At 39.6% G+C, this 24,642-nt stretch overlaps 1 protein-coding gene across 5 annotated transcripts in view; it reads left to right on the top strand.

Annotated features, from left to right (window-relative positions):
* The window catches only part of LOC128678538 (mucin-2-like), a 59,244-nt gene extending 35,378 nt beyond the window's left edge, over window positions 1-23,866 (top strand). For all 5 annotated transcript variants that reach the window (XM_053760115.1, XM_053760114.2, XM_053760113.2 and 2 more), the window contains 8 exons: window positions 8,941-8,992; window positions 11,703-11,983; window positions 12,497-12,656; window positions 12,892-13,062; window positions 13,729-13,907; window positions 14,616-14,751; window positions 14,863-22,870; window positions 23,076-23,866. In XM_053760115.1, coding sequence (XP_053616090.1) covers window positions 8,960-8,992; window positions 11,703-11,983; window positions 12,497-12,656; window positions 12,892-13,062; window positions 13,729-13,907; window positions 14,616-14,751; window positions 14,863-22,870; window positions 23,076-23,302 — 9,195 coding nt within the window. In that variant the 5' untranslated portion in view covers window positions 8,941-8,959 and the 3' untranslated portion in view covers window positions 23,303-23,866. The remainder of the gene's footprint in view (window positions 1-8,940; window positions 8,993-11,702; window positions 11,984-12,496; window positions 12,657-12,891; window positions 13,063-13,728; window positions 13,908-14,615; window positions 14,752-14,862; window positions 22,871-23,075) is intronic.
* The last annotated feature ends 776 nt before the right edge of the window (window positions 23,867-24,642 follow it).

The following is a 24,642-nucleotide window of genomic DNA, read 5'->3' as shown; positions in this document are numbered from 1 at the left end:
GGTTCAGGCAAGGTGAAGGTCGTTACGGCTATTGCGGCTTTCATCGTCTGTTTATTGACTGTTAATTGTTAACACGCTTTGTTTGGTTATCAATAATTGTGATGATCATTGATTTATTTTGTCATGAGTCATTTTTAGCACTTGCATTATATAAAAACATAATTGAATGAATTATTGCATTAATAAATTTATTAAAGCTACGAAATTAGTCATGATTGGTCATATAAATCCTTGCATATTATATAAAACAAAGTCTGTCTGTTGGCCATAAACTCAAAAACTGATGCATGGATTTTCATGCGGTTTTCACCAATAAATAGTGTGATTATGTTTTTACACGTGCAAAGCCGGGACAGGCCGCCAATATTATATAAATTGTACCAGGTGAAATATGTATGTATGTATATATGAGACAAAGTAAGGGACACAGTTGGCTAATGACAATAGCATTCCCAAGGAGGGTTGACGTCAGGCAGGCGGCCGGTTGTTTCTCTGTCCCCGGGCTTCGCGGCTTCACAACGTCGACGCAACCGGGAACATGCAGAGAATTTAAATACAAATGAATGATAGAACAAATATATATTAATAATAATAAGAAACCTGCTCATGGGCATACCACTTCATTGGTATATCAGGGAGTGGGTTTTGGCGGGAGTCCTACATAACATTAAAACTCTCCAAAGGGCCTCTACGTGTTGGATCCATATCCCCACGCAAGCCTCTCAAAGGACCGGACTTAGTGCCGTGAATTCCAAAAAAGGAGAAACACAATAATAAGACCTATAATAATAATATGTCTTTATTCATGTTACTTAAATACAAGTTATACTATAGAGCTAAACTAAGATTGAAAATAAAATAAAACAAAGGTGCCTGAGCTAGAAAGAAAAAACATCCTGTGTATATAAAAAATATTAAACTATGGTATTTGTACATTTGTCAGTATTTTTAAAATATTACTATGTATAAATTACTACTAAAAACGTTAACAATTTCTCATTACCATACATCAAGGTAATCCTCGATTGGTTTTAAAAGTTCATAATTTTCAACAGTATTTTCGTACAATGGAGACGAGAAATTATTACTCATTGTACTGTAAATCTTGTACAACAATTTAATTTAAATGATAATGAGCTTTTTAAATAATACTTGTAGTCATCAATTACGTATGTATGTACAAGAGTGTGCTGCGCCTCGGGGCTTCGCTCCCGTGGGAATTTGGGGATAAAAATACCATATGTGTTATTCCAGATTATTTTCTACCCGCGTACTAAATTTCATAACAATCGGTCACTGGACCATTATGGACGCCAAATCTACTAAGATTTTACGTGAAAGAATAACAAACATACATACACATGTCTATATGAGAAAGTTTGCAAGGATATATGTGTGTATGTACATACAAACTTATATCCTCACAAACTTTCGCATTTATAATATTAGTAAGATAATCGCGAATCCATCTGATGAATCGATATAAATCGTTTGGTAATCGAGTTATGTAACTGGGCGGATCTGAATTGCACGGAGGGCACCAACCGGTTACACGGGTAGGGCCTATAGTACTGATGACATGGTGACCATGGCACATATGATATCAATTCGATGCCTTTGTATTCGATTTTTTGTTTTGTTAATCGATTGACAAGGAAAATGTTTTGTAAACTGCGATGGATTTCCATTTTTTTTAAATGCATAATTTTATTCATTCGAACAATGTGACACAATCTGTGAACTTTTCAAGTGTCTAACCTAATGGTTCCAAGGATTGAACATTGGACAGCGCAAAATCTACATTCAATATAAAAATTATAACTGAAAATATTGTAAGTTACAAACAAATTACGCATTACAATCTCCTCAAAAACTAATTTAAAATTGCTACTGAAAATTTTGCATAGATATTAAATAGAGTATAAAAGTCAATCGCTGCAGTTGTAAAAGCCAATCAAGGGCGTATATATATGAAAGGCTGGAGATATTTCACATACATAGGCGATGGGCTAGCTACATCTCACTATTTAATTTCAACTCCACCAAGCCAGACATATCATATACAGATAATCGGGCTCTTTGTGTTTCGCAACTCTTAGCTCTGTCTACCCCGTAAGAGATCATCATAATATCGAGTGTGTTATTGCTAACTCTATTGTCAGTATTTATTCAAACCGCCAAAAGGCTACTGTAATGACTTTTACGACAACCCACCGCCATCTAGGAGCAGGTAGTCGCATACACACTAGTGAACTAAACTGTCCACAAATGTGCAGGTTTCCTCACGACGTTTTCCTTCACCAGAAGCAAGTGGAGGTCTAATAAAACTACATGAGTCAGATTGGTATACAAAGTCATGTGGCACGAGTAGGATTCGAACCTGGGACCTTTAGATCGCGGAAGGACTTAAATACTTGGCCACCACCGCTTCACCAACACACCCACTTCTCTTCTGCCCGTAAGAGATAAAGGTGTATCTGAATTATTGAATTCTCAACGCTTTGTGAATATTTCCCGCAAACAACTCGAGCATACGCATGTGCAGAGTCGAGCTGTATATCAGGTCAGGTCGATCGAGGATCAAGTTACTGGATCGCGGATTATTGACCGTAAGGGAAAGTGCATCGGCTATTGCACATTTATTATTGAGATGCAAAACCACTGATGCGATTTAAACATAAATGCACATAAATTCAAATTTGCTATTATTTTCTTCTAAATATAAGAATGCCTATCCAACTAAATTTCGTATTTGTATTGGTATGTCTCAACTACTTGAACACTCGGAGCATGTAATTAATCCATCGAATTATAATATTACTTATACGATATAACAAAATGGAAAAAAAAGTCAAATTTGTGATACTGCCTATAGGTATAACTTTTTCTTATTAAAAATAAAATATTTATAAATGACCATTGCCTACTGCTCATTATTTATTCATGGCTGTAAAAATCAATATTTTTTTTTACTTGACGTGTTTTTTCATTTATGCACATTACCTAAATATATCATCTTTCAACGACAATGTACAAAACCAACACCAGAGCTTGTTTATTTTCCTCATAATTAAAACCAATTAGAGACAGCTAGTTACAGTTATTGAAAACTTCAAATTTATACAATGGTGCCACGAAGTCTGGCGTGCACAGTGGGCCAATTACCAGCATTACATGGCCTATGGCCACATGACCGGGGAAAGCTGGCATTTGGCCCATAACGAAGCAACTGACGAATTTATCGACGAGCCGGGTCTGAATCATGTACGCAAATGTCAATGATTTTGTATATTTTACGCAACTTACATGATTGTATGGAGAAATAAAATAGGAAAATGTGGCGGACCCTGGGCTCCGAAGCTCAACGGCTGAGGAAGAAACCTGGAAGCGCTCAGATGGGAGAGAGAGTAAGGAATGTAATGTGATTAGCAATTTGCACTTCATAGTTGTGAAAACATAGAAAGAAGTACTGTTCCCACAAATAAACGATTTGATTGATTAAAAAAAGAGTTGAGTTTAACTCGCTTTTATAAGTTTCTATTAGCTAATATGAGTTATGTAAATAGTTAAATATAATTACATTATAATTCAATATCACATTAGTTAAATCGTATTAATTTTGCAGTTTAAAGTGACTATATTAGGAATCCTTTTTAACTCCGAAATAGTGACGACATTGCAAGTGGCATATAAATTATTCAAGAAAATGTAATTAATTTGAACTAAAAATAGCCTATTGTAATAATATAACGGAGCACCTAATGATGATTTTGCCAAGAGAACCATAATAATTAGTAAACATACAACATCATTATAATTAATTTCGAAACTGAGGATTTTAACTTACGACCTTACAGACAAAGGTAAGCTTCTTGACCGTTTGGTTACCACAGCTTATAAATCACTAACATTGTTCATCTGACAAATAAATAAATCATTAATATCAATAAAATTATGATTTTAATCTTCGCGCATTATAAGCAATTAGTATAGACGAAAAATTTTTACCCTTGAACTTACGTTTAGTATGTTAAGTAGTTAGTAACGTAAGGCATCATATTAATTAACATATTAGTTAAACTCATATTAACCTTCAGTTATTAAACTGATGATTTGATATGTACCTGAATGATAGGCAATATTCGTAACTATAAAGTATAATGACGTAAGTAATCAATTTTATTTTATTATACGTATAGTGATATCTTCTCATGTTCTTTAGTCACATTGGTGTCGTAAACCTTACATTAGTGCCATAGAAGCTCATCCAGCTGGGTCATGGACGTCGAAGTCAAGGAAAAGCACCAACTAGATGGACGGATATGATAAGGACTTCTACACGCAGCAGGCAGGCACAAAATTGTATTGCCTGAAAGTAGCTAGCACCAGTAGCAGGTTTTAGAATTTCATTCAGACAAAAATTATACCACTAGTAGCTGTGACTCTTGACTAGTGCGTCAAATAATAATGAAATTGGTTCGACAAAATATTCTGACACGTTGTCCGAAAAGGTACATTTTAAATTTAAATATAGGTAAGTATTTCTTCGACGATCCAAAAGTAACAAATTAAAAAAAATATATATTTATTACAAAACACACTATAGAATTACAATTGCAAACGTAACTTCTATTCGTATCAATTTCATTGTTATCTATTATGTGGTATACTGTAAGATCAATTATATGATAAAAACGCATAATCGACATTCTCAAATTATAGGAACAATAAAATTGATGTCATTGATCATTCAATCGAACATAAAAACATGAGAAGTGATTGTTTCCACGGCTTTGTACACAAGTGAATGAATAATTACATGATTGACTTAATCTTTATTTACCCTTTAATTATTATTTAAATCTCAAAATGTATTCATTATCTGTAAGTTTAATTATGTAAAAGCTTAAAAGCTAGAACTAAAACCTATTATATAAATAGTTAAACCACAACCAAAAATTAGTTAGGAATTTACGATTTAAAAGTCAGAGGTAAATATTTAAATTTTGCAAAATTATTATGGAGCCAAGTTTGTGACTTCCTCCCTTATCTTACAGATCTAACAATTAACTAAAAAAATATTTTGGCGATGTGCTAAGCTCTTAATTACACTGCATGTTTAAAATGGTCAAGTGTAATCACGCAGCGATAAGTATATAATAAAATTAGCTCGTCTCCAATTTAGTGGTTACAGAACAATTGCCCAAATACTAAAGCCTGTGATGATCACGTTCACGATGTAATGTGAATTCGTATAATCTTTTATTAATGGTGTGGCAAATTTACATACTTATTTTTACATACTTAGATTGTGAAGTAATCAATTTCACGCAGTAATCACACAAGTTGACCGCCGAAACACTTGAATTTAAACGTATGACGGAGACCGAAGTAGCCGTGTAAATGTGGGAGTGTTAGACTAGATTAATTAAGTCCTTTGATGAGAGAGTGAGTGAGAGATGAGACTGGCGTTTCGTAACCTGCCGCCTTTCTAATGTCAACCCCTTTCCTAGCTGTCTATGGCAGATGCCAGCTGTCAAGGCTTTACATACCTCAAATCGCTAGACGATCCTAGGTCTCAGAGATTAAGTAATCTTTAAGTTATTCCATACATTAAATTCGATGAACGTGTGAAATTAGAAACTGCCTAAAGATTAGTCTTTCATGACCCCACCCACGCAAGCCTTTAGGTTATAAACATTTCGTAACACCATCTGAAAGGACCTCACCTTATGTGAGTAGGTGTTATTAATTTGTTAACACTATGGGAATTGTTTAAATCTATCGTTTCAACGCACAAATATGTTTTAAAATATAGCGAAGCTTGTAAAACGATTTTATTAGATGCTATGAACTTAGGTGACTACAAACGAGTTAACCTTTGACCAATCGCCCACTTGTGAGTGTAGGCGGCTGTTTTATGTTATCCTTTTAAGTCGATTTAAGTAACTCCGTGGTCCAGTGATTTAAATAGACATCTGTCTTGTCACCCAGATATCGTGGGTCCTCTCTCATCGCATCGTATTCTGTAAATTACTTCCACATTTGTCACGGCCAGAACGGGGGTCAAAATTAGCCCCCAGTATCTGAGGGCCGGAGAGGTAGAGCAGACCAAGGAGTAGATGGCAGGATGACATAAACAAGTTTTTGAAAGAATGGTAATAATTAATAATTTTTGAAAATATGGTCATACTTGATAAAATATCAAACTTATAATGTACATATCGATCAAATAGCGTTACAAATTGTGTTTCACGAGTGTTAAATACAGCTAACCGGTCAGTCATATAATTCAGATTTATCTAACAGTTAGTTTGTCTCATATTATCCATCCTCTCTTTGTAGGATACTCCCGGACCGATTCTATCGAAAATTATAAGCCTATTTGTTAACTAATTTTGCGGTTCTCATGAACGAACAATCGTTTAATTATAGGGCTTGATAATTGAAAGTGTACATACCCCTGTTACGTTTATGGTGTTTATGTTGTGATGAAATAGCCCAGTCCCTTTAATTGGCCGCTAGATGACGCCACAGGCGGAACCACTCTGACCTCACGAATCACGAACGCTAGGGTCATGACACCACATTTAAACTTAACGAAATACTATACTATGGCTTTTTTTAACATTGATTAATAAGGAAGTATTCTTGATTGACTGATGCACTTCCATTGAATTTAAATATCAATGGTGCTTAAGATGATCTAAGAGATGATAAGATTTTCTATTTATACACGCAAGGCAAATGTTCTATTCACACAATTAAATGGTGAAATGTTATTTAACATACATACAGTTTTCAAGGACATTGTGACTTCCCTTCCCTGTAGGGCGGATTAAATTTACTATTTATACAGAAACGAATATATTAATTGTAAGGTTATAAATGCAATCGAATCGTCAATAAATATAATTATTAGAATAATTCTAACAAGACCACTTATACCCTCCTGTAAATGGCTGTCAAACTGAAGTCAATAATCAGTCAACTCTCTGTCATATCAAGTATGACGTTAACTATCTTCTAAACTATCTTCTTGTGAATGATGTTGTTATCTAACAATAGTATTCCCAAAGAGAGGCAGGCCGGCGGTTGATTGACAAACTCCCGGGATCCACATTATAAATCTTCAATATGTTTAAGTTTTAAACGGAAAAACACTTTCAAATAAGACAAATGTCTTTCAGTCATTAAACAAACCGCTCACAATTTAGAAGGATATTAAAATGTAATTGTTTAAGATATGAAAATATCAAAAATATCTTCAACTGTATACTAAGGTAATTATATGGTATTAACTTCGTATAACGCCTTCTATCTTGTCCTCCTATCGCCATTAGCTCTGAGATAAGGGAACAATAACTTCATCATCATTAACTATCAGATGTGATGTAGCTCTTGCGTTCCCAACCTCCCAAAATAACGATATGAAGTTTATATTGACCGGACGTTAGGCGATTGGACCACGAGATATTTGGGTCGCAGTCCCAATCGCCCCAGTACGTTATAGGTTAATTGAGACCGCGGTCCCAATTTTCAGACGGTTTTTGTCAGCAATTAGTCTATTAATTTTTACGCCGTAATGTAATCCATTCAAGATCTGTATCTTATTCGAAACATTACAAATTATTTTTTTCTACTTATTGCTCAATTCAATTTGATAACAATCCAATGGAAATCTGTCAAATTAACAAAATTAACAACAAAGTTGCCAAATAAATTACCATTTAGGGCCGTAGGTGAAGGGAATCTATCGATAAAGGGCATCCACGAGGATGAGCTTCGATATCGGAGGTAAATACATACGAGAATACATTTTCGATGAATCATACATGAATGAATATTAGTTACAGCAAGATCAAAAACAAATCTCAAAAAACAAAATGATAAATTTTTACGCAGACCTTAAACCTTACCTTGACTTAAGGCACCACACTCGTGAATGCAACCGGGAAAACGAGAAAATTATATACTATAAGGCTGAGTTGCGTCAGTAAATTTTGACGTTGACTTTAACTTGCGCGTCGCTGACGTTTAGACTAAATGGAGGTTTTCTGCGCAAGTTAAAGGTAACGTAAAAGTTGACTGGTGCAACCCACTCTTAATCTAATGCAATGGATTTGTCAGAATCAACAGTTTCACAATCTTCGACTATTTCGCCCAAACCTAGAATTATTTACTTGCGGTTTCACACGTTATCTCTATATATCCATTTACACCTGCGTGCAAATAAATCTGTCCTGTCACCTTTGACCATGGGCGGTGTTGAAAGCAAAAAGTGATGAATTTGAAACGGTTCCAAGTAGCGCTTTGATATTTTTCAAATCAACACGCGTGCTTTGAAGTTATAAATAACAGTCATTACGTAAACATTTATATACACGATTGCATATAAGATGTGCTGTTCATTACAGCATAATTATATGATAAAATAGATATACTTATGACTATTTTTATAGTAATTGTAGCGCGCAAACTCATTTCCTTTCGTGTGCGTGTTTTATGATATAAATATCATTGGCGCCCAACGTGGGGCGTCAATAATTTATGCAATATTTGACATAATTATAAAACGTAGGTATCCTAGATATGATCCGAACCCACACGAAAGGAAATGACTCTGCGCGCTATAGTAACTTTTTTATCAATTAAGAAGTAATTAAGATAAGCGAATGGTTTGAGATACCTATAAAACAAATTAGAAACTACAGAATGTAACTACAGAAAGTGACTACAGAAAAACTAAGAATCTTAAAAATAATTTTTGAATTATATTTTAACTAGATGATGCTCGCGACTTATACGAATAATTTCTGAAAGACAATTTTTGATAATGTTTTCTGCAAATTTCAACCTGTATTTTAGATTCCTCCGAACTACTAAACTTTCCTAAATTTCTGAAGGACGATTTTTGATAACATTTTCATTTTGTTTCAGGCCCCATGAAGCGGCTGTCATGCGCATAGCGACACTGATTGCACTCGTGCAGGTATGTAGCGTGCAGAACGCGATGCGATTCGAAGCTATGCGAGTAATCACAGCGATAATATAGTCAGTTTTTTTCTTAAGATTCCTAACATAAAAACAATCTTCACAGGACTTATTGTAGAATTTAGTTAAAAATAAATCACATATTTAGTTCACCGTGAGTTGACAATTAAAGTAATTTCCTAAGAAATGTAAAAATATTGTTTACATAATTCTACGTAAAAACTAACTTTAAGTTAAGTACATGTTAATACCGACCACACCATCCTTCATCACTCACAATGTGTCCGGGGTGTCTTCCATTAGAAGAATTGATTTTGAACCTATCACATTTACACAAATTGCTTCATAAAGTCGATTTCGATTTCTCTAACTCTCAATTTTGAGTACAATCAACTTCTATTTAACAACAAACATGCCAAGTTTGGGTCGTCTAAATACACCAGATTCTCGAATCAAAATAAATGAGGTTTATGTCAATGCAAAATTCTCTCGAAATTTCAAAACGAATGCCCCAAAAACTAGACATAAAACAAATTAGACTGTGTGTTAATAAATCAAATTGTATATATCTATTCACGTACACGTACATCCGAGGAAAACAATTGCACAATGTGTTCGGAAAGTTACGCACTTACGCAAAATTACAAAATAACTTATGTGGGATGGCAGCGAACAATATTATTTTATTAGTCGATAGATTGTCGGTCATTTGTCAATGCTTCACCACACGGTTGACGAAACTATAATCTTTTTTTTAGATAATGTTACATCAAGAATCATTGCTTTCATACTAATATTATAAATGCGAAAGTTTGTATGTCTGAATTCCTGTCATACTTTTACGGTTAGCCGCTGGCTATATTCTCTGCGTACAAACGTCTTCCCAAAAATGAGCTACCTCAATGTTTTCATTTCTGGCTATTATCAGGTCACGTCAAATGCAGGTGTTTGGACTCTCAGGACGAACGAGCAGATGATGGATTTAATAATTCATATTGACGACTATTCTGGGTTGATTTTGATTAATATATTAGTGAATCACCCGAGATCAAAGCTACAGCTGGCGGAACTATGGACAACAGCTGAAAATTGAAAAAAAAAAAAAAAACAGGGGGCATCATCTCTTAATACGATCCACTCTGTGACCTAAACTGATCTGCATCGCTAATTCGCATTATCGACTAAAATTTTAGTATGAATTCATTTTAGGTTAATGAACTAAACTGCACTGCATTTGAATCGTTCCCTAAAAATCGATTTTAGATCTGCATGCCTTTTAAAAGTTAAACTTTGTTTAAATTTTTTTAATGTTATTATACTTCTTAAATGTACATTTAATGATATTTCGTATTCGCATGAATAACGTATGTGTGAATGATCTCTTTATAATATAGTTAGGAAGTATCCTCCAATTTAACATTCGTGCGGAAGTTAGAAGCGTTTATAAGATAAGATTCTAAGTTGAATTAGATTTATGTTATTACATTACCATATCCGCCATTTGGCAAACTGGAAGGGCAAAAAGTACTACAATGATTGACGGTCCGACACTTCCTACGCATTGTTTTAACGTCTAAACATAAATAATCGTCAAATATGCCAGTGGCTTTACGAAATCTTTCTGACCTTTCATTCGTTTAATACCTAAAACGCTTAGGAATTTACCAACATTGTCACTAAACCAGCAGCGTAGCTATCGGGACATTAAACGATGCCATGCTTGGGCCTCAAAGCTCAAGGGGTCTTCAGATCAACTCGGCGTTTAGTGGTAAACATATCCGTCTGTAATCATAGGTTTCCAGAACAAAATTCTACTCGTGACACATGAGTTTTAAGACATATTTGATACATGTATATGTAATACATGAGAATGATTTGTGTATCGCAATGAAATACGTATATGAAAATGAAAAATGTCTACTTTTCATAGACCACCAATGCCTGTGCCTAAAAGAAAATATCATACCTGCACTTAACTAATAGAATGAATTTGCCTACATGTACTTTAGTAAAAGCCATACCAATTGTCTTTAGGCGACTTAAATAAAATCTTACACCAGTGTTAGCTTTAAGTAAGTTATAGCAAAACAAAGGAATAGTTTGTTGGAGTAGGGCCCCGGATCTTTTTTGCACCAGGGCATATAACTACTAGCTACGCCACAACACTAAACAATTATATCGTTGTATTTTTCACAACACTCAACGACCCGACTTGAGAAGTTGATACTTGTACGTGAGAGTGGAAAAAAATTACATTGTTCGTGCACAATAAATTTTGATATGTTTGTTTACCTCGATCCCTGCGATGAAATTTTGACATTTTTGTAATTCGTTTTGAGATTGATTTTAGATAAACAACTGCGTTCTTTGTGGCAATTCATTATTTCGCATCTGAGTATTATCTCGGTTCTTCCCTAATTTTCGCCGCTCGCTCTCTTAATTTTTAAACTTTAATTTTTTTTCCATATCACGCATTATTGATACCTCATAAATTTGTTTCTGTGCTGTACTTATTATAGACAGAAACAATTGATATTTTTGTTTGTAATGAATAAGCACAAAAACTACTAAACTGATTTTGATGAAATTTGTTATAGACTGACGAAACCTTCAAAAATTACATCCGCTACTTTTTGTTTGGTATTAGGTTTTACCCGAATGAAGCCGGGACGAAGTCTTTTAATCTATATTTTATTTTTTGGCTGTAGCTGTCGCTAGCAACAGCTGTTTCAGATGACATTGACGCACTCTCAGCCGTCGAGCTGAACCTCCAGCTTGCTGGGGACAATGGCCTTTCACCTTTCTTCGAGGTCAGCGCAGAGGACAGCGGGGTCAACTTCATCAGAGGCTCCAGGGCCGTCGACTCCCCTCTAGCACCAGAAATTGACGTGCAATGCTCCAGTGGATTCATAGACGTTACTGTTGAATTCCCCGATGTTTTTGATGGGATAATCTACAGTAAGGGTCACTTGAATGACCCGAAATGCAAGTATGTATATTTTTTCATTAATAATCCAACAGTTGTTTCATTGAAATAGATACTATTGGTTTACGACTTTAGAGAAATGGTCCAAATAATATTTTAATTAACTTAATAGTAATTAGGTATGCTCAAATATACAAAGACGAGGCATTTTTGTTTAATTTTTTTTTTATCAATTTTGTTGCTTCAGTGTTTATTTTTACCTATGTCCATACTCCATGTCCTTACAAAGACAAAACTGAGACAGTCTAAGGACATCATCGCAATAAATACAAATATTTCCTTGCACTTTCCTAGACTTTTTTACCATCGTAACACAAACCAATTGTATCTTTGGACGTTATCACAGCTTTATTGAATAACTCTGGAACAGTACTCTGACTACATTTCCTACAACACGAGAATAAACTTATGGTGTGTTACACGTTACAGCAGTAAACTTTGAGAAATCGCAAAGTGAGGCATTTTATCGAAACCTCTTAAATTATTCTAAGTACTCGTACTTACAAACGTTTCCAGATACGTGTCGCTGGGCGGCAGTCAGTCACGGTACTCGTTCCGAGTGCCGCTGAATGGCTGCGGGTCGCGTCCGCTCTGCAACGCTTGCGGCACCATCGACAACATCCTCGTCTTCCAGGCTGATGACTTCGTACAAGGACCCCTCGATTTTGCCAGAAAGGTTGGTCAAGTTCCCCCCGTACTGGACAACAAAACATTGACAAATTAGCTGCCAAATCCACTACCGACCTGGACCAGTAACTCCGCAGGAATATATATAGCAGTAGACGCAAATGTGCTGAGAAAAAGAAAACTACTCTTTCGTTCCTAGTGTAGTTGCTATATGTTCCAGTCTTACCACTAGTTCTGCTTTTTCATAACTTAATTAAACAGACATCAAACTCCTCTTCTTCCAGGTATCATGTGCGTCAACGTCCCTGGAAGTGTCGACGAGCACCAGGCGAGAGGAGACGCACACGCTGAAGTTGAAGCCGTTCATGGTGGACATGCTGGACGTGGTCGCTGTACAGGGGCCCGCTGGCGGCGTCGAGTGCTGGATGGACATACAAACGGGAGTGTTTCCCAATGTAAGTTTATTTGTTTAAAACTTTTTTGCACAAATAAAATAGGTTAGTTAGGACAAATGGATTAGTTACGACGAAGAAATCAGGCAATAAAAAGAAAAGTTGATGTTGTGTCGTATTAAAAAGAGAAGCTAAAGAAATGCATTGGAAATAATTCCACTGTCGTTGACAAGTCTCATTTGTGTGCAATATAATCGTCTGAACAAATGTGGTCTAAAATTATGACAAAGTCCATATAGCATTCTCTCTCTCTCTCCCAGTCAACTATAAAACCAAATATACGTATTGGTATAATAATTAGAAAACACCCTCACTTAATACAAACTAGCATCTAGCTAGCAAACTATCATATCACAACTGAGAGAAAATGCCGAAAGAATTGTCACCAAATTCTTATTAGATTTGCTATGTGTGGACTAAATTGTGATTGGGAACTACAACCGCACTAACAAATTGAAATGTCTTCAAATCAGATGATATATCGCTAAATAAGCGTGCCAATATTAATAAGCGTGCTCTCCTTCCTTCCGATCTTCGAATGGTATTCTTTGATTTTCAATGAGGAAGTTACTCAACGTGAAGATTCAAAAGTTTATACTGTATAATTATGTACTACCGTGACATAAAAAGTAAGAAGAAAATGAGACTATATTCAATTTATTTTTTCAGACAACTCCCCTGAAGGGATCGATAAAGATTGGAGAGTACCTGACAATACTCGTGTACCTGAAAGATGTAAGAAACCAGTACAATCTGAAAATCCACGACTGCTGGGCGTACGACAATGATAACTACGACGCCCCTAACACTAACAAGATTCAACTTACTGATAAAGAAGGATGCCCTAAGTAAGTATATACCCTCATCTTTGCATATACTTCCTATTTGTTCTTCTCCACTCGACATGGTTTTTGCCAACATTAGCTGTCGGACAGACCATTGCATAGATACACAATATCTCCATTTGGCTTTTCCAGCAATATATGATCTCAACCTAGTCAATCTTCTTAATGGATTTGTTATACATGTCACATATGGTTATTAACTTATTTTTGAAAATAATAATGAGATGAAAAAATTCTGGAATCGAGTCAGTCTTATCCAGTATCTCATAATTGTATAAACCAAATCACGAGTATGTTTAGTGTTTGCTCAAACGTTATTACGTGCGTGGACGCTGCGACACAAGCATCGCTTAGTGCAGAGTCCACAGTCCAACTTATAAATTGTAAATCTTATTTATATAAAACATATTAAAGTTATCTCACTATTAGGCGGTTCAAAGTCAAGTCAAAAAGCGAATACAGTCTGTCGAAGAACGTGAGGAAAAAAAAGAGGGCCCTGGATGTGTATCTACCAATTCTGACCATTCTGTTTGCAATGTTTGACAAATAATCATGATGTTGGTTTAAAATCCGTATTCTTCATTCTTGACAGACTGTACATGTGCAAGGGTCGGGTGGTTTTCATAGATGCCCATGTGAGAATCGCCTTAAATTTCACAGTAATATTATAGGCTTATAAGTCATCATGATGTCTCATTTATCTTACCACAGGAAGAAGAAACTCATTGATGTCTTTCAGAAGTCTACCAACACAGGCAAAAGTGGTGCCACGTTGATATCCTATAGCAAAGTCAGCGCCTTCAGATTTCCAGACACCGACCAAGTTTATTTGACTTGTAACGTCGAGGTTAGTAACCGACCAAGTTTGTAACTTCAATTTTGAATTTGCTACTCTCTCTGAAAACTCTAAAAGGACAATAATGACACTTTTTACAAAATTCAATTTTATACTTTTCAGTTATGCACGAGCAATTGTGAAGCAAATTGTCAAGGAATTACTACCGAAATTACCACCACGTTACGACCAACACAACGTTGTTATCCCGGGTCGCCTGACCCTACGTGTTACGAAGCTCCCACCGTGTGTCCCCCGGGCTCCACTGACCCCAAGTGTCGCCCCGTCACATCCCCGAGACCTTCGTGCTACCCCGGCAGCACTGACCCCAGATGCCCTGGGACCACCCCGAGACCAACTCAACTAAATTGTTACCCGGGCACGACTGATCCGAGATGTCCTCAGTCTACAACAACTGGACAACTTCAGTGTTACCCTGGTAGCCCGGACCCTAGATGCCCACAAACTACAGCCAAACCATCTTGCTACCCTGGTTCCCGAGATCCGAACTGCCCGCAGCCATCTCGACCGACGACCGGAAACCCACCTACTTACCTACCGCCATCTCCTACTCCACCAAATTGCTACCCAGGATCCACAGACCCTAGATGTCCAAGTCCGACTCCTAGTCCACAACCAAATTGTTACCCTGGCTCAACAGATCCAAGGTGTCCCCAACCTAGCACTACTACCAGGCCTAATTGTTACCCTGGATCAACTGATCCAAGATGCCCTCAGCCTACCACTCCAGCCAGACCAAATTGCTACCCTGGATCAACAGATCCAAGGTGCCCACAACCTAGCACTACTACCAGGCCTAATTGTTACCCTGGATCAACTGATCCAAGATGCCCTCAGCCTACCACTCCAGCCAGACCAAATTGCTACCCTGGATCAACAGATCCAAGGTGCCCGCAACCTACCACTACTGCCAGACCTAATTGTTATCCTGGATCAACTGATCCAAGATGCCCTCAACCTACTACTACAGCCAGACCAAATTGTTACCCTGGATCAACAGATCCAAGGTGCCCTCAACCTACTACTACAGCCAGACCAAATTGTTACCCTGGATCAACAGATCCAAGGTGCCCTCAACCTACTACTACAGCCAGACCAAATTGTTACCCTGGATCAACGGATCCAAGATGCCCTCAATCTACCACTATTGCCAGGCCAAATTGCTACCCTGGATCAACAGATCCAAGGTGCCCTCAACCTACAACTACAGCCAGACCAAATTGTTACCCTGGATCAACGGATCCAAGATGCCCTCAATCTACCACTACTGCCAGGCCAAATTGCTACCCTGGATCAACAGATCCAAGGTGCCCTCAACCTACCACTACAGCCAGGCCAAACTGTTATCCTGGTTCAACAGATTCAAGGTGCCCAAAGCCAACACCATCTCCTCAGCCTAACTGCTATCCTGGAAGTACAGACCCTAGATGTCCAAAACCAGGTTCAACACAGAAACCTGTTTGTTATCCTGGTTCTCCTGATCCAAACTGCCCTCAACCTCCAAGACCAACAACGTTGACTCCGCCAACTTATCTCCCTCCTTCCACACCAGAACCTAAATGTTTTCCTGGTTCCCCAGATCCAAGATGTCCTCAGCCAACAACTACCTCGCGACCAAACTGCTATCCAGGAAATAATGATCCTAGATGCCCCAAACCAACTACTTCTCAACCCACAACAACAGCAAGACCGAACTGCTATCCAGGAAACAACGATCCAAGATGCCCCAAGCCAACAACTCCTTCTGAACCTATAACCACATCTAAACCAAATTGTTTCCCTGGTAATAATGATCCCAGATGCCCCAGACCAACAACCTCACAACCAAATTGTTACCCTGGAAGTATAGACCCCAGATGCCCACAACCTACCACTACTCCCAGACCTAATTGCTATCCAGGAAGCAATGACCCTAGATGTCCAAGACCCACTACACCACAACCTACGACTACACCCAGACCTAACTGTTATCCAGGCAGTACTGATCCACGATGCCCACAACCAACACCATCAACAACCTCAAGACCCAATTGCTACCCGGGTAGCGCAGATCCTAGATGCCCAAAACCAACAACTCAAAAGCCGGTTTGTTATCCTGGATCTCTTGATCCAAAGTGTCCCCAGCCTCCAAGACCGACAACATTGACTCCACCTACGTATCTTCCTCCTTCCACGCCAGGACCAAGATGTTTCCCAGGATCTCCGGATCCGAGATGTCCTCAGCCATCAACTACTCCACGACCAAATTGCTACCCAGGAAACAATGACCCTAGATGCCCTAGACCAACTACACTTCAACCTACAACAACGCCTAGACCTAACTGTTATCCAGGAAGTACTGATCCACGGTGCCCACAACCTACACCATCTACAACTTCTAGACCTAACTGCTATCCTGGAAATAATGATGCTAGGTGTCCAAGACCAACGACGTCGCAACCAAATTGTTATCCTGGAAGTACAGATCCTAGATGCCCACAACCAACCACAACTTCTAGACCTAATTGCTATCCAGGAAGCAATGACCCTAGGTGTCCCAGACCGACTACACTACAACCTACGACAACGCCTAGACCAAACTGCTATCCTGGCAGCACAGATCCTAGATGTCCAAAACCAACAACACAGAAGCCAGTTTGTTATCCTGGCTCTCCTGATCCAAACTGCCCCCAACCGCCAAGACCAACAATACTAACACCACCTACTTACCTTCCTCCTTCTACACCAGGACCTAGATGTTTCCCTGGTTCTCCGGATCCGAGATGTCCTCAGCCAACAACAACTTCGCGACCAAACTGCTTCCCAGGAAATAATGATCCTAGATGCCCAAGGCCAACTACTCCACTACCTACAACTACGTCTAGGCCTAATTGCTATCCTGGAAATAATGATCTTAGATGCCCCAGGCCTACATCTCCGTCTGAACCTATAACCACGTCTAGACCAAATTGTTACCCTGGTAACAATGATCCCAGATGTCCTCAACCAACAACTACTACAAGACCTAACTGCTATCCCGGAAATAATGACCCTAGATGCCCAAGGCCAACTACTCCTCAACCCACAGCATCTAGACCAAACTGTTATCCTGGTAGCTCAGACCCTAGATGTCCTAGACCAACGACCTCGCAACCAAATTGTTATCCCGGAAGTACAGACTCCCGATGCCCACAGCCTACCACAACTTCAAAACCTAATTGCTATCCAGGAAATCATGACCTTAGATGTCCAAGAACAACTACTCCTCAACCTACAACATCTAGACCGAACTGTTATCCTGGAAGCACCGATCCTAGGTGTCCCAGGCCGACGACCTCGCAACCAAATTGTTACCCTGGTAGCACAGATCCTAGATGTCCAAGACCGACAACACAGAAGCCAGTTTGTTATCCTGGCTCTCCTGATCCAAACTGCCCTCAGCCACCAAGACCAACAACACTAACACCACCTACTTATCTCCCCCCTTCAACACCAGGACCTAGGTGTTTCCCGGGTTCTCCGGATCCAAGATGTCCTCAGCCATCAACTACTCCTCGGCCAAATTGTTACCCAGGAAATAATGATCCAAGGTGCCCCAAACCAACTACTTCTCAAACCACAACAACGGCAAGACCAAATTGCTATCCAGGGAGCAATGACCCTAGATGTCCAAGGCCCACTACACCACAACCTACTACTACAGCCAGACCTAACTGTTATCCAGGTAGTACTGATCCACGATGCCCACAACCAACGCCATCCACAACTTCTAGACCTAACTGCTATCCTGGAAATAATGACCCTAGGTGTCCAAGGCCAACGACGTCGCAACCAAATTGTTACCCTGGAAGTACAGATTCTAGATGCCCACAACCAACCACAACTTCTAGACCTAATTGCTATCCAGGAAGCAATGACCCTAGGTGCCCCAGGCCGACTACACTACAGCCTACGACAACACCTAAACCTAACTGCTATCCTGGAAATAGTGACCCTAGGTGTCCAAGGCCAACGACGTCGCAACCAAATTGTTATCCTGGAAGTTCAGATCCTAGATGCCCACAAACTACCACAACTTCTAGACCTAATTGCTATCCAGGAAGTAATGACCCTAGGTGCCCCAGGCCGACTACACTACAACCTACGATAACACCTAGACCAAACTGCTACCCTGGCAGCACAGATCCTAGATGTCCAAAACCAACAACACAGAAGCCAGTTTGTTATCCTGGCTCTCCTGATCCAAACTGCCCCCAACCGCCAAGACCAACAACACTAACACCACCTACTTACCTTCCTCCTTCTACACCAGGACCTAGATGTTTCCCTGGTTCTCCGGATCCGAGATGTCCTCAGCCAACAACAACTTCGCGACCAAACTGCTTCCCAGGAAATAATGATCCTAGATGCCCAAGGCCAACTACTCCACTACCTACAACTACGTCTAGGCCTAATTGCTATCCTGGAAATAATGATCCTAGATGCCCAAAACCTACTCCATCAACAACTAGGCCAAATTGTTATCCTGGTAGCACAGATCCTAGATGTCCAAAACCAACAACACCTAATTGCTATCCAGGAAGCAATGATCCTAGGTGTCCAAGACCGACTACACCACAACCCTCGACAACACCTAGACCTAACTGCTACCCTGGCAGCACAGATCCTAGGTGTCCAAGACCGACTACACCACAACCCTCGACAACACCTAGACCTAACTGCTACCCTGGCAGCACAGATCCTAGGTGTCCAAGACCGACTACACCACAACCCTCGACAACACCTAGACCTAACTGCTACCCTGGCAGCACAGATCCTAGATGTCCCAGGCCGACTACTTCCCAACCGAATTGTTACCCTGGAAGTACAGACCCGAGATGCCCACAAACTACCACTTCAAGACCTAATTGTTATGCAGGAAGTAATGATCCTAGATGTCCAAGGCCCACAACACTACAACCTACGACGACATCTAGACCTAACTGTTATCCGGGCAGTACTGATCCACGTTGTCCACAACCAACACCGTCAACAACCTCTAGACCCAACTGCTACCCTGGCAGCACTGATCCTAGATGCCCAAAACCGACAACGCAAAAGCCTGTTTGTTATCCTGGCTCTCCTGATCCAAACTGTCCTCAACCTCCAAGGCCAACAACTTTGACTCCCCCCACTTACCTTCCTCCTTCAACACCTAGGTGTTTCCCTGGTTCTCCGGATCCAAGATGTCCTCAGCCATCAACTACTCCTCGACCAAACTGCTACCCAGGAAATAATGACCCAAGATGCCCCAGGCCAACATCTCCTCCTGAACCTATAACCACATCAAGGCCTAATTGCTTCCCTGGAAGTAACGACCTAAGATGTCCAAGGCCTACTACACCTCAACCTACAACAACGCCTAGACCTAATTGTTATCCAGGAAGTACTGATCCACGATGCCCACAACCAACACCATCCACAACTTCTGGACCTAACTGCTATCCTGGAAATAATGACCCTAGGTGTCCAAGAACAACTACTCCTCAACCCACAACATCTAGACCAAACTGTTATCCTGGAAGTACTGATCCTAGGTGTCCCAGGCCGACGACTTCGCAACCAAATTGTTACCCTGGTAGCACAGACCCTAGATGTCCAAAACCAACAACTCCTAATTGCTATCCAGGAAGTAATGATCCTAGATGTCCAAGACCGACTACACCACAACCCACGACAACACCTAGACCTAACTGCTACCCTGGCAGCACAGATCCTAGATGTCCGAGACCGACAACACCACAACCTCCGACAACACCTAGACCTAACTGCTACCCTGGCAGCACAGATCCTAGATGTCCAAGACCGACTACACCACAACCTACGACAACAGCTAGACCTAACTGCTACCCTGGCAGCACAGATCCAAGATGTCCAAGACCGACAACACAGAAGCCAGTTTGTTATCCTGGCTCGCCTGATCCAAACTGCCCTCAGCCACCAAGACCAACCACGTTAACACCACCTACTTATCTCCCCCCTTCAACACCAGGACCTAAATGTTTCCCGGGTTCTCCGGATCCAAGATGTCCTCAGCCATCAACTACTCCTCGACCAAATTGCTACCCAGGAAATAATGATCCAAGGTGCCCCAGACCAACTACTATTCAACCAACAACACCAAGGCCCAATTGTTATCCTGGCAATAGCGACCCAAGATGTCCGAGGCCCACATCTCCTCCCGAACCTATAACCACGTCTAGACCAAATTGTTACCCTGGTAATAATGATCCCAGATGTCCTAGACCGACTTCACCTCCTACAACGTCAAGACCTAATTGCTATCCTGGAAATAATGATCCTAGATGTCCAAGGCCTACATCGCCTCAGCCAACAACTCCACCTAGACCTAACTGTTATCCAGGTAGCACTGATCCACGTTGCCCACCATCAATACCATCAACAACCTCTAGACCCAATTGCTACCCGGGTAACACAGATCCAAGATGTCCCAGGCCAACCACCTCACAACCAAACTGTTACCCTGGAAATACAGACCCCAGATGCCCTCAACCAACAACTACTGCAAAACCTACATGCTATCCCGGAAATAATGATCCTAGATGCCCAAGACCAACTACGCCTCCTCAACCAACGATAACGCCTAGACCGAATTGTTACCCTGGAAATAATGATCCCAGATGTCCAAGACCTACCACACAAAAACCAGTCTGTTATCCTGGTTCTCCTGATCCTAGCTGCCCACAACCATCTCGCCCCACAACCCTTAGTCCACCGACATATTTACCTCCAGCAACGACTCAAATTACAACATTGTCACCACGATGCTATCCTGGCAGTAATGATCCTCGGTGTCCACAACCAACATCAACTGCTAAACCAAATTGCTATCCTGGAAATAATGACCCAAGATGCCCCAGGCCAATATCTCCTGAACCTATAACTACTTCTAGACCAAATTGTTATCCTGGTAACAATGACCCAAGATGTCCTAGACCAACTTCACCTCCTACAACATCAAGACCAAACTGTTATCCTGGAAATAACGATCCCAGGTGCCCCAGACCGACAATACCTCCCACAACGTCTAAACCTAATTGCTACCCTGGAAGTAATGACCCTAGGTGTCCAAAGCCTACTACTCTTCAACCTACAACAACCTCTAGTCCAAACTGTTATCCAGGCAGCACTGATCCTAGGTGTCCACAACCCACTCCATCAACAACTTCTAGACCAAATTGTTACCCTGGAAATACAGACCCTAGATGCCCACGACCTACTACAACTTCCAGACCTAATTGCTATCCAGGAAATAATGACCCTAGGTGTCCCAGGCCGACTACGGTGAAACCCGTTTGCTACCCTGGTTCCCCTGACCCTAGTTGTCCGCAACCTTCTCGCCCTACAACTCATAACCCACCAACGTACTTGCCACCAGCTACTACACAAATAATAACAACTTTAACACCTCGATGCTACCCTGGTAGCACTGACCCTAGATGTCCCAAACCAACTCCAACCCCTCAACCAAACTGCTACCCGGGCAGCACCGATCCCAGGTGTCCTAAACCTAGTCCCACTCCAACTCCACAACCTAATTGCTTCCCTGGCAACAAAGACCCAAGATGCCCACAGCCTACTCCCACGCCTCAACCTAACTGTTATCCTGGTAGTACTGATCCCAGATGTCCTAAACCTACTCCCACTCCACAACCTAACTGCTACCCTGGTAGCTCTGATCCCAGGTGCCCCAAACCTACCCCCACACCCCAACCTAACTGCTACCCCGGAAGCAAGGACCCAAGATGCCCACAACCTACACCTACGCCTCAACCAAATTGTTACCCTGGTAGCGCCGATCCCAGGTGCCCCAAACCCACTCCTTCTCCTCAACCTAATTGTTATCCCGGTAGTAACGACCCCAGATGTCCACAACCTACTCCTACCACCCCTAGTCCATGCTACCCCGGTTCACCTGACCCCAAATGCCCTCAACCCTTCAGACCCAGTAGCACCAGGCCACCATCCACTTACTTGCCACCATTCCCGTCGGAAAACATAGACATCCAGTCAAATAGAATCGGCAGAGACTCCAATAATGTCGACTACGAAGAGTCACAAACGGATATTGGTAAGTTACCCATAAAAATGCTTTTATCGAAAGTTGTACTCAGAATGCCTAATGACTCATTTCCGTTATGCCGGCAGCAGAAATAATGTTGCGGTCTGGATTTAACCTTAGTCTCCTACTCCTATAATTATAAAATCTAAATGGAAATTAAATCAAACTAAGGATTGTCAAAATGTGATTATTTCAATTTAGTTCCATTTTTCAGACAACTTCGAGTTCTCACGAACAAAGCCGAGGTCTAGGAAAGCGAGAGATGTAGGCAACGCCAACGAAGCACTCCTCCAATCAGCTGGCGGCTCAGCCATCGTCTACTTGTCTGTAGGATCAATTCTATTTGGCATTCTATGTACAATCGCAGGAGTCTACATCTACAACCGTAAGAAAAATGCTTATAGAACGCCCCTCAGTAGCAACGCTCAAAGTCTTTGTTAAATAATGTACCATATAATTAAGGATTAAAGATATTAATGTGATATTTTAATTATATTTACGTATATTAGTTAATTGCAATTATTGCCAGCAATCAACTTAAAATCACTGCCTTATATAAGCTTTATATTTCAGGCGCTTTACCAGCCTATTTTATATATATAAAATAGTGCCATAATGTTTTGATGCATCATATTAAACTCGTATTTATGCATATGATCCCTAGTCAACTATATATGCGTTTTATAACAAAAATGTAAACGAATATTACAAAATGATGTATCGCAATAATATTTTGATAATTTTTGGATATACTTTGTGATTATATTTTGTAAATATATTTGCCTGTATATGATGTGGCCATTATGTGTAGAGTATATTTACTTTAACTCAACTTGTACTTAGATAATACATTTTGTGGTGTACGTATAAAAATAAAAGGTATACATTTTTTACTTACAGTTTTTTAATAAGTAAATATGTACAGCACAAAATGTAAACGATTATAATGTTTAATTGTAAGATTGCTTTTCGAGTCGATCTAAGTAAAACATTCTATGAATGTCACCTTGTGTTTTATTTAAATTAAACTCCCCTGACGAGTACCTTCGAGCTCATGAAAGAAAATAAAGCAGATAATATATTGGAAGTACTCAAAAACTTCATAAACGGATATTTTCGAAGTCTAAGAGCTGATTTCAAAATTAGACACAGATGCGCTTTTTCACGTCTAGTTTTTAATTAAATATTTCATAAAGCTACAATCTACTCAATAGTAGGTAAATATTTTCATTTCTACAAAGACAAATGAATTTACTTTTAATTTCTAGTACATTTTAGTAGTTACGGAAACCAAAAAGTACAGTAAGTACATTTAATTTAGATGACGTGCAAGATGAGTGTCATAAGAAGACAGTCATAGCAAGAATGTTTGAGAGAATGTAATCTATCCACAGTGTCATTTATAAGGAAAATCATTATTTCTACCATTTTTTTCTGATATATATATATTTTATCAATGGCGATGCAATTTGCTACTTTCCAAGTAGTCAAATCTAATACTAATCTTATAATGTCAGAAATAACATTTTTTATGGCGCTTATATTACAATAATGTATTGAGTGGTCACGGATTTTGGAGTTAAAAAGCATTTCTATTTGAGTACAATGACACCGAAAAATAGTAAATCGGGTAATTAATAAAACTGATCCATTAAAGTATTAAAAGTATATAATAATATTTGATTATTTAAATACCTATAAGCATTTTATACCCCATACTTACATGCCACTGCATACTGTGGCCCTTGCGCATGTCGTAATCAGAAATAAAAGAAAGGTAG

This window comes from Plodia interpunctella, chromosome 20 (assembly GCF_027563975.2).
Source record: "Plodia interpunctella isolate USDA-ARS_2022_Savannah chromosome 20, ilPloInte3.2, whole genome shotgun sequence".
Taxonomy (NCBI): domain Eukaryota; kingdom Metazoa; phylum Arthropoda; class Insecta; order Lepidoptera; family Pyralidae; genus Plodia; species Plodia interpunctella.
The sequence above is the reverse complement of the archived record's forward strand: the minus strand, read 5'-3'. Positions and strand labels throughout refer to the sequence as shown.